General features: G+C 37.5%; 1 protein-coding gene across 2 annotated transcripts; it reads right to left on the bottom strand.

The window, feature by feature from the left end:
* Positions 1–1520: 1520 nt before the first annotated feature.
* LOC124398163 (odorant receptor 131-2-like) lies at positions 1521–14230 on the bottom strand. Of its 2 annotated transcripts, XM_046868230.1 has the most exons (4): positions 14182–14230; positions 5732–5778; positions 2317–2686; positions 1521–2179 (listed from the first exon to the last, which is right to left on the bottom strand). In XM_046868230.1, the coding sequence occupies exons 1-4, from the start codon at positions 14202–14204 to the stop codon at positions 2020–2022; spliced, it is 600 nt and encodes a 199-aa protein (XP_046724186.1). In that variant the 5' UTR covers positions 14205–14230; the 3' UTR covers positions 1521–2019. The 2 variants fall into 2 exon arrangements, with proteins under 2 accessions (XP_046724186.1, XP_046724185.1); XM_046868229.1 differs by having other exon boundaries at positions 1521–2686.
* Positions 14231–15017: the final 787 nt, after the last annotated feature.

The raw sequence follows: 15017 nt of genomic DNA, 5'->3' as shown, positions 1-15017 counted from the left end.
TCAACTTTTACCCGAGTATTTTAAAACAAAAATATCTGTACTTCTACTTAAGTGTGTGTGTACTTTTGTCACCTCTAGTCACTTCTAGCTAAACTACTGCACACAGACAGTGTATCTGTCATATAGGACACATATACAATCTCTTCTTTTTTATTAATTTGTGCTTACAGACACAGCGGCCCAGTTTCACTATGAGAGCAAGACCATCTAAATACAGATTGCTTTGGCAACAACAGTATTTAATCCTTTACTGTCCCAGATAAGAAAAAATACCCTGGAATCCCCAATATTTGGACTCTTCAATCCCCGATCTAAAACTTCTGAATTTACTGCTGTTATAAATGTAATTAAATTATTCAATCCCTTATTGTTCCATAGTAGACCACACTGTGCAGTGTGATCAGGACGTAAATAAGGGCAAGGCTAGCTATCATATCAAAATTTAAAGTGGAAGCCAGAAAGGAAGACAGACATGAAAGAACAATCTTTAGTGAATAGGAGGCATCAATAAACATTTCTGTTCACCAAAATTCCATAGCTGTGTGACCATGGTCATTGTGGTAGTACCAGTTTACCTGATGGTGGGATCCTAGGATTTCTGCCTTGAGCACATCAGGAATTTGATGAGATGAATTTATAATCATGTCATGTTAATGAGCATGTTGGACGACCAGTATTTGCTCTGAAGTTGTGGGGTGTTGTGAATCCCAGGCTTTCTGGTAGCTGGATAAGCATGTGTCCACGAAATTAGTCTCTGAGGATTAAAGCCAGGAGACATCATCAGGTTTCACACGTGTTAGCCAAGAAGAGGGATCAGAGTCTATCATGGGAACTCATTCACCTAGACTGTACAGTTGAAGATTGGAAGAAATAAAAACACCCTGAACATTGTCATCAAATAAAAATATTTAAGTAAATACAAATAAAGTCTGGAGAAAGCACACAAATGTAAAATCTATGCCAACCATAACATAATCATATACATTATCATTAACATTACCTTATCACACAGTTGATTAATTGTGTAAAGAGTTACATTGAAAAATTACTCCTGGTAAGTGGTAATGATTTATTGTATGTAATTTTGCGAAAATGTATAAAATCTTTGACCACAGAAAAAATTCCCACCTGTGGGACTTACAAAAAAAATAAGTGCAGACCAGAAAGTCTACTGTAAGCTACTGTATGAAATTTTCTGTTGAAGTCAGGAAGCTCTTCTGCTCACTGAAGATAAACAGAGAAATAACATGGAAGAGCCTCTTTTCCACATAATGGAACACATCTTCACATTAAAAATAAGTCATAATGTTTCTGCTTCTGATCCCTGACTTCTACATTCTACATATTTATATTTCATGTTTTTTTCTTCTTTGTAACAGTACAGAAGGTGTACAGGGTGTGTGTGTGTAAACTGTGCTTTCATGTATGTAAATTCTATTTTTTATTATATTTTTATGTCGCAAAGAGTATATAAAGCTTTCTGTTGCATGTGAAATGTGCATGTGACCAATACATTTGAATGTGGATGAAGCGCTTATTTTATTAATACACAGCAAAAATATTTTTCATTACATTGGACACATCATTCATTAGAATTTTTATCAGGGTCACAAAGACCCTATCTTTTGTGTATCTACTGTATCTACAGAAATACATGTATACATTTATTCACATACATGTCAAAGAAACAGATAATTGTACTTGTTTCATCATTAGTTTTTAATAAGAGTCACTAATGGCACAACTTTCTTTGTGCCACAGTACAGGAAATTCAGTTTGAACAATGGCCTGAAGGTGTCGTCCCTCAGACCATAGATGAGTGAGCTGAGGCAGCGTGGCAGGATCAGAACTACAAAGAAGATAAAGAAGCGCACCTGTATGTATATGGCAAGTGGCAGGCTTAAAATCATCGACTCTATATACTCATAGAGAAATGACATGAGTGAGAGGCCAAGCTGCAATGAGTGCAATATCACAGTGCGCAAGGCCTTCTGGGCAGAAGAGGTGTTAGAGGAGGCGTTACGGGCCTGCCGCAGGATGGCCACATATGTATAGAGCAACACAATGGCCACTATGATGAACAGCAGAGCTTTGAATATCACACTCCTGCCCTGCTGCCAGGGAGCAACTATGAGTTGTGCAATGGTACACACTGTAGGTGACAAGTAATATGATGGCTCTGAAAGGAGGAAGAGAGCAAATACATCAGTTAGAACATCAGTGAGGCCCAAAACCCAAACCATAGCCACAGCTGCATACACTCGTGCCGGCGTAGCCAACTCGGTGTGCCGCAGTGGGAAGCAGATGGCCGTGTACCTCTCCAGGGACATGAGAGCCAGGTTCAGCGGTGCATTTACAAATGTTGATGTAGACAGAATCACAATGCAGGCACAAGCAGCACGCACCATCACAAAGTAGAGGGAACTGAGCATGTAGAGCAGCAAGGCAATCAACAAATGAATGGTATCATTCAAGAGCATGTGGGTAAACAGAATGTAGCGTGGCGTCTCACGGAAGATGGCTTTGGTGCGCAGGGTGAACAGCATCACAATATTAATGTAAATGAAGAGCAATTGTGTAAACACCACCAAGCACATCTTTAAGACCCTTTCCCATGTAAAGGCCAGTTTGATGGTCTGCATATCAACAAAGGTCAAAGGGCCAGACATGTTGGCCATCAGTATTCCTGCAGAAAAAAGACAGAATTTCTTATAGCAAGTGGTTTCAATTGTAAAAAAAAAAAAAACAATAACCATAAACCCTCCCAGAGATCACAGCACATTAGTTTCATGATTGCATTAAAATATACAAACAGTAAATGTTTTACAGATATGTTCTAATATATTTAATGCAGAAAATTAGTGTATTTTATTTGTGGGCAGTACTTTTTAATATTATCATTATCACTTTTCCTATTTTATTACAATTGTAATTACATTAAAGCTGCCAATTTATATTCATATACTAAATTTTTTAATTATCGACTCTCAGATTAAACCCAGAAAACTAAAATTGTAAAAATCACAGCGATAACCACAAGTAACCTAATTTACTGTCTGGTTAATATAGAGTATTATATAAACCAAACAATGCAGATGGCGATCAATAAAACTGAACTATTAATCAACTCCTTTATTACAGGCTATTGTCATTTGGGCTGGTTATGTTACACATAATACCAATATTTTTGTCAGCATTTAATATAAATATAATATTAATTATATTACAATTTATTCACAGTTGCCACTGTAGGTAATTTAAACATTCACAGAAATCAATTAATTATTAAAAAAAATACAATTAAGCAAACATGTAGTAAATATATTTAAAGGTAGATAAAAACTTTAAGTAGTCTCTTCCTATCATTATGGGGCTTAAAATTATGCCTAAATATATATAATTTGAGCAGCTAAAGTTTCTTAAAGTAGAATAATCTAGATGTGTAGAAACTACATACAGTGTTGTGTGCTACTCACACCTCTGCTCTGTCTCTGGTTGACAAATGCCACTATTTAAATATGCCACATCCCTCTTACATCAGCGTGCCTTGAGAGTTTTAGGCACCAAATATGTGTGTGTTAATAAACATTGTCCCTTAACTCATTAAAGTGAAAGAGATCATTAACTGACTTTTCTGAAGTTATATCCATATGCAGGTAGGAATTCATTTTATTAGGAATGTTGTAGCTCATTATTTAAATCCAGCACCTGAGCACCTTACCCTTTCTCCAGCACCGTTTCTGTTCTCCCTTTAAACTTTCACTTGAGTAAAAGTACAAAAGTATTTGCCTTCAAATGCACTTAAGTATCCATGTACTATAATATATTATGGCTATAATGACTGATGTTAATGAGTAAAAAATGAGTGATAAGATTTATTGATATCTAATATATTATCATGAGCCCAAAACCTTATTTTCAACAACTTAAAAAAAAAATAGTACAAATAAGGCCATAAGTGTTGTGTCAGGAGATTATTCCATCATTTATTACTTTTAAAATGTTCTGCTTGCTGTTGAACTGATGCTTAACTGTATGTTTGCGCTAAGTAGATACCATTAACCGGCAATGGCGGTTCTAGCTTGAATGATGCCCTGGGCGAACCACGCCATGACCCAACATCACCCCCTTTTGTTAATATCAGCTTTAAAATGCTCCTCTCTGTTTCAGCTACTGTCACTGGATGAGTAATACATAATCTCAGAGCAGTCCACAAATTTGGATACATTTCTGAAAGCTCCATTTCATGTATAAATATTACTCTAAATGCATTTATTGCACAATTTAATACATGTGTCATTGTGCACACAACTCTCAGAACCAAGACACATACAACTCCTTGGCTAATTGTAGCCATAAGATGCATACAACACCTGTATCCTTATAATATATGTCTTTTGAATGAGCCTTTAAAGCTGCACTGGAGATTCCCCTCCTAAACTCAGTTTAGGACCTATTCAGTACAGTCACAGAAAGCCTTTATGACCTCACCTAAATTAAAGGTAACCAAATCAATAAGTGTTATTTTAACCAAAATAATCAACTTTGTTTTTTTGGCGTGAATGGCCTGTGCCACCCATCTCCCATGTTGCCGATGACTAAACCTGCCACTGCCAAGTGGCAATCAAAACAAGTTTAATACAGTGCATGCTCTACTCTGATTGGTGGCTTGCTGCATGTTTGACCAGATAAGTTTTTATCCACTCAAAAATAATAGGGAAGGGTGTTACCAATAATTTTCTTTTCAATCTGATACCGAGTACTTTTAAAACAAGGATCAGTAATATAGTTACCGATACATCTATGAAAAATGTATAAAATGTTTTAATAAAAATCTTATTGTTATAGAAAAATGGCAAGTTGAAATATTTATACTCATATGCAGTGTAATATTCTAACCCATTTATTAGGGTTGCACAAGTCAGTGAATTCTTAGTGCCGGTCCCAATCACGGATAAATGGGGAGGGTTGCGTTAGGAAGGGCATCCAGCGTAAAACATGTGCCAAATCAAATATGGGGATCTGTGGTGAGGCCTGCTATGTTGTATGGTTTAGAGACGGAGCTGAAGATGCTTTTCATTGGGATTGACGAAGACAAAGAGACAGAGAGACAAAGAGACAGAGAGACAAAGTGACAGAGGCCCGATTGAGATGGTTTGGGCATGTGCAAGGGAGGGACATGGGGTATATCGGTAAGAGAATGTTGAGGATGGAGCCACCAGAAAGAAGGAAAAGAGGAAGGTCAAGGATGTGGTTTTTGGAGGTGGTGAGAGAAGACATGCAGATATTTAGTTTGAAAGAGGCAGAAGTAGAGGACAGAGTGGTATGGAAACAGAGGATCAGCTGTGGCGACCCCTAATGGGAGCAGCCGCAATGTCCTGCCACAGTTTCGAATACAAAATTATTCTTAAACTATTTAAAAATTTAAATGTCAGCTTGAACTAATTTTTTACTGATTCTATACTAGTGGAAAATAAATATTTATGTGAATTTTGTTCATCCAACCTAATGTAGCTTGCTATTTATCTTTTCAATACATAATATTTTTTTAGTTATTTTCAGATGTATTTTCTGAGCAGCAGAGTGGACATTCCAAATACAATAATACGTCTTTGTTTTTGTTATAAAATAAACATTGTTGTGATCACTAAATTGCCATAAATGCCCAAAGTATCAAATATGATTAAAAAAAATGTAATATGTCAGGCTTCATAGAGGTAAAGACTTTTACCTTGACTCTCTGCTGGCATACTGCATTTGGGTCCCACCTGCCCATCACTGAAAAATAATTTTATGAGGTAAAATTATTTTTGATGCACAATAATGATGCGTGACAGGAAAATTTGCATTTTGCATTTTGCAACCAATTAAAAAGAAAACAGAAGTGTGTTATTTTGTATAATCATTCAAAAATATTTTGTCTAAGGTACAGAAGTCCCTTAATTCATAAAGGCTATGATTGATTGGGCTCTAACTCTATCAGCCAAAATATATATTATGGTGTTAACTCATTAAAATGTAATTAAAATAATTTTTTTCAAAAAATATCAGTGTATATTATTGTATGTATGCAGTGTATGTTCCCATAATTAGAAAAATAATTTAAAAAATAATTGACAGAGCAATTTGTAATAGCAACACAATACAACATTCTACAACAAAAAATAAACTTGGTGTCATATGTAAAACCCAATTGTAAGTCTCTGATTGAATTAAGCTCTTATTTTATTAGTACCCAGAGAAAGTATTTTTTGATTTCTTTGTACACATACATTCTGATGTAAGATTATACCATCAGAATTTTTATCAGGGTCACAAACACCCTGTCTTTTCTGTATGTACTGTATCTACAGAAATACATGTATACATTTATTCACATACAGATCAAAGAAAGATTGTTCATTGTTCTTGTCTTATCATTTATGTTTTTGAAAGTCACTAAAGGCACAACTTTGTTTATACCACAGTACAGAAAATTCTGTTTAAACAGTGGCCTGAAGGTGTCGTCCCTCAGGCCATAGATGAGTGAGCTGAGGCAGCGTGGCAGGATCAGAACTACAAAGAAGGTAAAGAAGCGCATCTGTGGGTATACTGAAAGCGGCAGGCTTCCCAGCAGGGACTCTATATACTCAGAGAAATGACATGAGTGAGAGCCCAAGCTGCAATGAGTGCAATATCACAGTGCGCAAGGCCTTCTGGGCAGAAGAGGTGTTAGAAGAGGCCTTCCGGGCCTTTTGCAGGATGGCCACATATGTAAAGAGCAACACAATGGCCACTACGATGAACAACAGAACTTTGAATATTACACTTCTGCCCTGCTGCCAGGGAGCCACCATTAACTGTGCAATGGTACACACTGAAGAAGACAAATAAAATGATGGCTCTGAAAGGAGGAAGAGAGCAAATACGTCAGTTAGAACATCAGTGAGGCCCAAAACCCAAACCATAGCCACAGCCGCATACACTTGTGCCGGCGTAGACAACTGGCTGTGCCGCAGTGGGAAGCAGATGGCCGTGTACCTCTCCAGAGACATGACAGCCAGGTTCAGCGGTGCATTTACAAATGTTGATGTAGACAGAATCACAATGCAGGCACAAGCAGCACATACCACCATAAAATAGAAGGAACCGAGAATGAAGTGCAGCATGGCACTCGACAAGTGGATGGTGTCATTCAGGAGCATGTGGGTAAAGAGGATGTAGCGTGGCGTCTCACGGAAGATTGCTTTGGTGCGCAGGGTGAACAGCATCACAATATTAATATAAATGAAGAGTAAGAGTGTAAACAGCACCAAGAACGTCCTAAATATCTTTTCGCCTGTAAAGGCAACTTTAATGGTCTGCATATCAACAAAGGTCAAAGGGCCAGACGTGTTGGCCATCAGTAGTCCTGCAGAAAAAAGACAGAATTTCTTATAGTAAATGTTTTAAAATGTAAAAATCAATCACTAACCTCCACCCAGTGATCACAGCACAGATTAGATTTATGATTACATCGAACAGTGAATGTTCTACAGATATGTTCCAATATATTTCATGCAGAAAATTAATTTTTTTCTATTTGTAGGTAGTAATTTTAAATATTATCACTTTATCACTTTTCCTGTTTTATTATGATTGTAAATAAGTTTAAGTTGCCAATTTATATCCAAATCATAATTCTTAAATTAATTATTAAAAAATTATTAAACCCAGAAATGTCATAGAAACACAGCATTAACCAGTATTAACAATAATTACTACATCATTAGTAAAGAGTATTATATAAACCAAAAAATGCAGATGGCAATAAAACTGAACTTTTCAAATATTTAATTATTGACTATTGCCATTTAGGTCGGTTACACTATACATAATATCAATCTTTTCTTCATGTAGATGAGAGGTCCTAGTACAATTTTTAATTAGATAGATAGATAGATAGATAGATAGATAGATAGATAGATAGATAGATGATAGATAGATAGATAGATAGATAGATAGATAGATAGATAGCATATAAGCAGCTAAAGTATTCTTAAATTAGAATAATCCATAAGTGTAGAAACCACATACAGTATTGGGTGCTACTCACACCTCTGCTCTGTCTCTGGTTGACAAATGCCACTATTTAAATATACCACCTCTCTCTTACGTCAGCATGCCTTGAGAATTTTAAGCACCAAAACATGTGTGTCAATGAGCATTGTCCCCTAACTCATTAAATTGAAAAGATCATCATTGGACTTTTTTCAAGTTATATCAATGTGCAGCTAGGAATACATTTTGTTAGCAATGTTATGAATCTTTTTTATCCTGTATAATATGCAAGAGTGAAAGGAAAAGTTTATAGGACTGTGGTGAGACCTGCTATGTTGTATGGTTTAGAGACTGATACCAGTGGCAGGCTGTGCATTTGGTACCTGGGCTTTCAGTGGGAATGTACCCGAATTAATCCACCTTTTAATACGACCACTACAGCGTCACAATTATCTCTTCCTCCATAGGCATAAAAAAAAAAAATCTACCTCTGATGTATTAATGTGTGCAGAGCACTACACATGTGTTTTCCCAGTCAAACTTGGCTGACACTATTCTGGGCCAGCTAGCTGGCTGTGTGAAGCGAATATGAAATCTGATGGTTAAAGAAAACTATGGTAAAAAGCCAGCAGAACAGACAATGAAGGCCCTGGGCAGATTAGATTGACATGGCAGCACATAGACATCCAACATCCACATACACGTACTGGAAGCAGTGCAGCCAAGAGAAACTTTTGGGAATAAATTAATATAATTTCATGAAAGAAATATTATAATTTAGGTTGTAAATGTAAGTCAGTGCTTCTGATAGTGTTTAGGCCAGCAGAGAAGGCTTTGCTTTTCTGCACACTTTGGTTGCAAAGAGTGTTTATTTAAATTATCATAGTTTTCCTGTCATCTCAAACCTGTCTGATAGTCATCTTTTGTCCTTTCTAAATCCTACAGAATCCTTGTCTTTAGAAAGGACAAAAGATGACTATCAGACTGTTTTGAGATGACATAAAAATAAAGCATTTGAAAAAAAATCAAATAAAGAATTGAAAAGGGAGGGGCAGGGAATTTCTGAATTTAAAACTCGAGATTTTCAAGTCTTAAATTGAAACATTTCAGAAAAAAATTAAACATGTCTGAGAAAAAAAACATTTGAGCAATAAACTCACAAATTTACAAGAAATAAACTTGAAAGTTTTGAATTTAAAACTCAAACATTTGTGTGGGGGGGGTTCTATCAAGGGAGAAAAACGCATATACACTTTGCATGGTTTGGCAGATGGTTTACTTTTACCTTGGATTTAACAACCAGGAAATACTTGTTATTTTAGCACAGAATCATGAGATTATCATATTGGGGATTTTCGTGTTTTAAACTCGAAACTTAAAATATGTGAGTTTTTCTCATGATATTCTGAGTTTTAAGCCTAAAAATTTTGACTTACAACTGAGTTTTCAACTCAGAAATTGTCTGCCAATTCTTTAAATCCCATATTAGCCCTAATACGCTGTCGTATTGTATGCGGATTTCTTCCTTGATAGGAACCCCTTCCAATTGTTTTCGTTTTAAATCCCCCCGTTTATTTCTAGTGAGCTTGTGTAAACACCACCAAGAACATCTTTAAGACCCTCTCCCATGTAAAGGCCAGTCTGATGGTCTACATATCAACAAAGGTCAAAGGGCCAGACATGTTGGCCATCAGTATTCCTGCAGAAAAAAAGACAGAATTTCTTAAAGCAAGTGGTTTCAATTGTAAAAAACAATCATAAACCCTCCCAGAGATCACGGCACATTAGTTTCATGATTGCATTAAAATATACAAACAGTGAATGTTTTACAGATATGTTCTGATATATTTAATGCAGAAAATTGGTGTATTTTATTTGTGGGCAGTACTTTTTAATATTATCATTATCACTTTTCCTATTTTATTACAACTGTAATGACATTAAAAGAGATTGAAAGAGATCATTAATTGACTTTTCTGAAGTTATATCCATATGCAGGTAGGAATTCATTTTATTAGGAATGTTGTAGCTCATTATTTAAATCCAGTATCATATTCATTCAAACACTTTATTAGGACCACCTACTTAACATAAACATAAACTTTGTTATGAACACCTACTCAACCTAAACATAAACCTTATTAGGAACAACTGAACCTGAGCACCTTACCCTTTCTCCAGCACCGTTTCTGTTCTCCCTTTAAACTTCACTTGAGTAAAAGTATCAAAATATTTGCCTTCAAATGCACTTAAGTATCCAAGTACTATAATATATTATGGCTATAATGACTGATGTTAATGAGTAAAAAATAAGTGATAAGAATTATTGATATCTAATATATTATCATGAGCCCAAAACCTTATTTTCAACAACTTAAAAAAAAGAATAGTGCAAATAAGGCCATGAGTGTTGTGTCAGGAGATTATTCCATTATTTATTCCTCTTTAAATGTTCTGCTTGCTGTTGAACTGATGCTTAACTGAATGCAATGGCGGTTCTAGCTTGAATGATGCCCTGGGCAACCCACGCCATGACCCAATATCTCCCCCATTTGTTAATTTCAGATTTAAAATGCTCCTCTCTGTTTCAGCTACTGTCATTGGATGAGTAATACATAATCTCAGAGGAGTCCACAAATTTGGATACATTTCTGAAAGCTCCATTTCATGTATAAATATTACTCTAAATGCATTTATTGCACAATTTAATACATGTGTCATTGTGCACATTTTATTAAACTCTCAGAGCCAAGAAGCCTACAACTCTTTGGCTAATTGTAGACATAAGATGCATACAACATCTGTATCCTTATAATGTATGTCTTTTGAATTAGCCATCAAAGCTGCACTGGAGATTCCCCTCCTAAACTCAGTTTAGGACCTATTCTTTACAATCACAGAAAGCCTTTATGACCTCACCTAAATTAAAGGTAACCAAATCAATGTGTTATTTTAACCCAAAAAAAAAAAAATCTTCTTTGCTTTTTGGGTTTTTTTGCGTGAACGCGTGCCACCCATCTCCCATGTTGCCGATGACTAAACCTGCCACTGCCAAGTGGCAATCAAAACAAGTTTATAACAGTGCATGCTCTACTCTGATTGGTGGCTTGCTGCAGGCTTTTCTTTTCAATCTGATACCGAGTACTTTCAAGACAAGTATTACTGATATCGATACCGATACTTCTATGAAATACGTATAAAATGTTTTCATAAAAATCTTACTGTTAAAAAAGAATGGCCAGTTGAAATATTTATACTTATATGCGGTGTAATATTCTAACCCAGTCATTAGGGTTGCACAAGTCAGTAAATAACACTTTTCACTCTCCTGCCATAAGGGAAGCGGTTCAGAAGCATTCGGGCCGCCACATCCAGACTGTGTGACAGTTTCTTTCCTCAAGCCATCAGGCTCCTTAACAAACATCTGAACTAAACTCTCTCACACACACACACACACACACACACACACACACACTCACACTCACACACACACCTACACACAACTGTGTGACTGATCTGCACAAATCGGACTCAACACACACTCATACTCACTTTGTGTGACTGATCTGTAGAAAACGGACTCAACACACATCATACACTTCGCATACCCATCATTCAGTACCACTCTCACTAATCATTACCACAAAATGTTTACATGCCTTTTTTGCACATATTTCGGGATTTGTTCTTTTGCACAATATTCTGTCCACATTTTTCTGCCACTGCCACTTTATTTTAATTGCTGCTATTGTTGAAATGCACAATTCTGTTGACATTTTTCTGCTACTGTGCACCTTATTTTGTTAAGACAGGTTTACTGGCGGAGCTATTTTGTGTTTTGTGTATTGTCCTGCACTGTCCTGTGTTGTCTTGCACTGTCTTGTGTTGTCTTTTGCACTGTTTGCACCAGTTGCACACATGCACTTTATGTGCCGAGGATCTTTCCACTAGTTCTTGGCCTTGTGTTTTTCTGTTTCTGTGATTGTTGTTTTATGTTGTTTCATGTAGCACCTGGGTTCAGGAGGAACGTTGTTTCATTTCACTGTGTACTGCATCAGCTATATATGGTTGAAATGAAAATAAAAGCTTCTTGACTTGACTTGACTTGAAATTCTTAGTGCCGGTCTCAAGCCCGGATAAATGGGGAGGGTTGCGTTAGAAAGGCATCCAGTGTAAAACGTGCCAAATCAAATATGCGGATCACAAATCAGAAATTCATACCGGATCGGTCGAGGTCCAGGTTACCAACGACCACCACAGGTACTGTTAGCTAGCAGGGTACCGGTGGAAATTGGGCTGCTGTTGGCCAAAGGAGGAGAAGGAGACGAGAAAGACGTCTACAGAGACAGTGGGTAAAAGAGAAATGTAGGAGGGTGAAGGTTAGGGTTGGTAATTTAAATGTTGGTACTATAACTGGTGAAGGGAGAGCAGTAGCTGATATGATGGAGCAGCAAAAGGTAGATATGTTGTGTGTTCAGGAGACCAAGTGGAAAGAGAGTAAAGCCAGGAACATTGGAGGTGGGTTTAAACTGTTCTATTATGGTGTGAATGGAATGTCATCATTGCTTATGTTCCACAGGTGGGTTGTGAGATGGAGGAGAAGGAAAAACTCTGGAGTGAGTTAGATAAAGTGGTGGAGAGTGTAGCTAGAAGAGAAAGATTGGTGATTATGGCAGACTTTAATGGGCATGTAGGTGAAGGGAACAGAGGTGATGAGGAGGTGATGGGTAGGTATGGCTTTAAGGAGAGGAATGTGAAAGGGCAGATGGTGGTAGATTTTGCTAAAAGGATGGAAATGGCAGTGGTAAATACTTATTTTAATAAGAAAGAGGAGCATTGGGTAACGGATAAGAGTGGAGGAAGGTGGACTATATTCTATGCAGAAGTCTTTAAGGTGGTGGCAGGGGACAGTGTAGCTAAACAGCATCAGATGGTGGTCTATAGGATGGCTTTTGAGGTGAAGAAGAAGAGAAGGAGAGTGAGGACAAAAATAAATAAGATGGATAAAAAGGAAAAAAGAAAAAGAATGGAGATGGAAATGTGTTGACTAGTGAGGAGAGTGTGTTGAGAAGGTGGAGGGAGTATTTTGAGCAGCTAATGAATGAGGAAAAGAGAGAGAGAAAGAGAAGGTTGGATGATGTGGAGTTGGTGAAGCAGGGAGTGAATAGGATTGCCGAGAGAGGAGTTGTGATAGTGTATGAGGAAGTCAGGTGTGGCAGAGAAGTATGTGAGGGTGGTGCAGGACATGTATGAGGACAGTGTGACAGCAGTGAAGTGTGCAGTAGGAACGACAGACTGGTTCAAGGTGGAGGTGGGTTTGCAGTAAGTCTGTAATTAAATACAAGGAATAAGACAGAGTACATGTGTGTGAAGGAGAGGGAGGGCAGTGGAGTGGTGCGGTTGCAGGGAGAAGAGGTGGAGAAGGTGGATGAGTTCAGGTACCTGGGGGCAACTGTGCAAAGTAATGGAGAGTGTGTTAGAAAAGTGAAGAAAAGAGTGCAGGTAGGGTGGAGTGGGTGGAGAAGAGTGGCAGGAGTGATTTGTGATAGAAGGGTATCTGCAAAAATGAAAGGGAAAGTTAATAGGACTGTGGTGAGACCTGCGATGTTGTATGATTTAGAGACAATGACATTGACTAAAAGACGGGAGGTGGAGCTGAAAATGCTGAAATTTTCATTGGGAGTGACAAAGACAAGGAGACAAAGACAGAGATACAAAGTGAGAGAGCCCGGATTGAGATGTTTGGACATGTGCAGAGGAGGGACATGGGGTATATCGGTAGGAGAATGTTGAGGATGGAGCCACCAGGAAGAAGGAAAAGAGGAAGACCAAGGAGGAGGTTTATGGATGTGGTGAGGGAAGACATGCAGGTAGTTAGTTTGAAAGAGGCCGATGTAGAGGACAGAGTAGTATGGAGACTGATGATCCGCTGTGGCGACCCCTAATGGGAGCAGCCGCAATGTCCTGCCACAATGTCAAATACAACATTTTTATTACCGTATTTTTTCCCACGCTTTGAACCCCGCGGCTTAAACAACGAAGCGGCTAATTTATGGATTTTTCCTAAGTTTTTCCGGTTTCACAAACTTCAAGCGAAAAAACTGAGCGACATAACATTAGACCAATGAAATTTCCGAACGGAAACGGAAAAACGCACCTCACCTGTGTTCAGAGCTGCACGGCATCAGAAGAAAAACTTTCACCGGTGTTGATTTTTAAACGCACGACGATGCCAAAAGATAAACTCCCGAGAGAAATACAGTAGTTGTGAAAGGAAGGAGGAAGACAGTGAACAATGACTTTCTTGGTCGGCTACTGTTTAGATACAAGCTGTTGTAACGCGTTGAGTCTGGGTGAAGGGAGAGCTCACTAACTCCAGTTGCAAATGAAATCTTATAAGCACAGACAGGTTTCCAAAACGCGTGTTTTTTTTTCTTTTTCTTGGCAACAGCGTTACGGGTTAGTCAAAGAAACTTAGAAATGAGCATCAGAAATTAATGAGCACATAATCCTCAGTCGCACACACACGCAGTAATACCGGAAGAATGCAGTGACGTGCTGTTCCCAAAATGGCGCTCTGCTCTTAAAGGAGCCACAACATATTTCACACGTTACACCGCGTAACGGACACTGTCTTTCGGTAAAGCCTGTGTGGCTTATACACAGGTGCGGCTTATTTATGTTAAAAAAAAAAATATTTGTAAAATTCAGTGGGTGCGGCTTATATAACGCTTTACAGTCCTGAAATTACGGTAAGCTAATTAAAATTAAAATGTCATCTTAAAATATTTTTTTCCGATTCTATACTAGTGGAAATTAAATATTTATGTGATTTTCAATAAAACAAATGTATTATCTGTTATATGTGCCAATTCAGAGAAAACATTTTGAATACACAAACATTATTTTTCTGTATGTTTTTTTCAGAGCAGTTAGGGGAAGATGAAAATAGGGAGGAGAAGGAGTGGACATTCCAAATACAATAATACGTCTTTGTT

Source organism: Silurus meridionalis, chromosome 15, assembly GCF_014805685.1.
Source record: "Silurus meridionalis isolate SWU-2019-XX chromosome 15, ASM1480568v1, whole genome shotgun sequence".
Lineage (NCBI taxonomy): Eukaryota > Metazoa > Chordata > Actinopteri > Siluriformes > Siluridae > Silurus > Silurus meridionalis.
The sequence above is the reverse complement of the archived record's forward strand: the minus strand, read 5'-3'. Positions and strand labels throughout refer to the sequence as shown.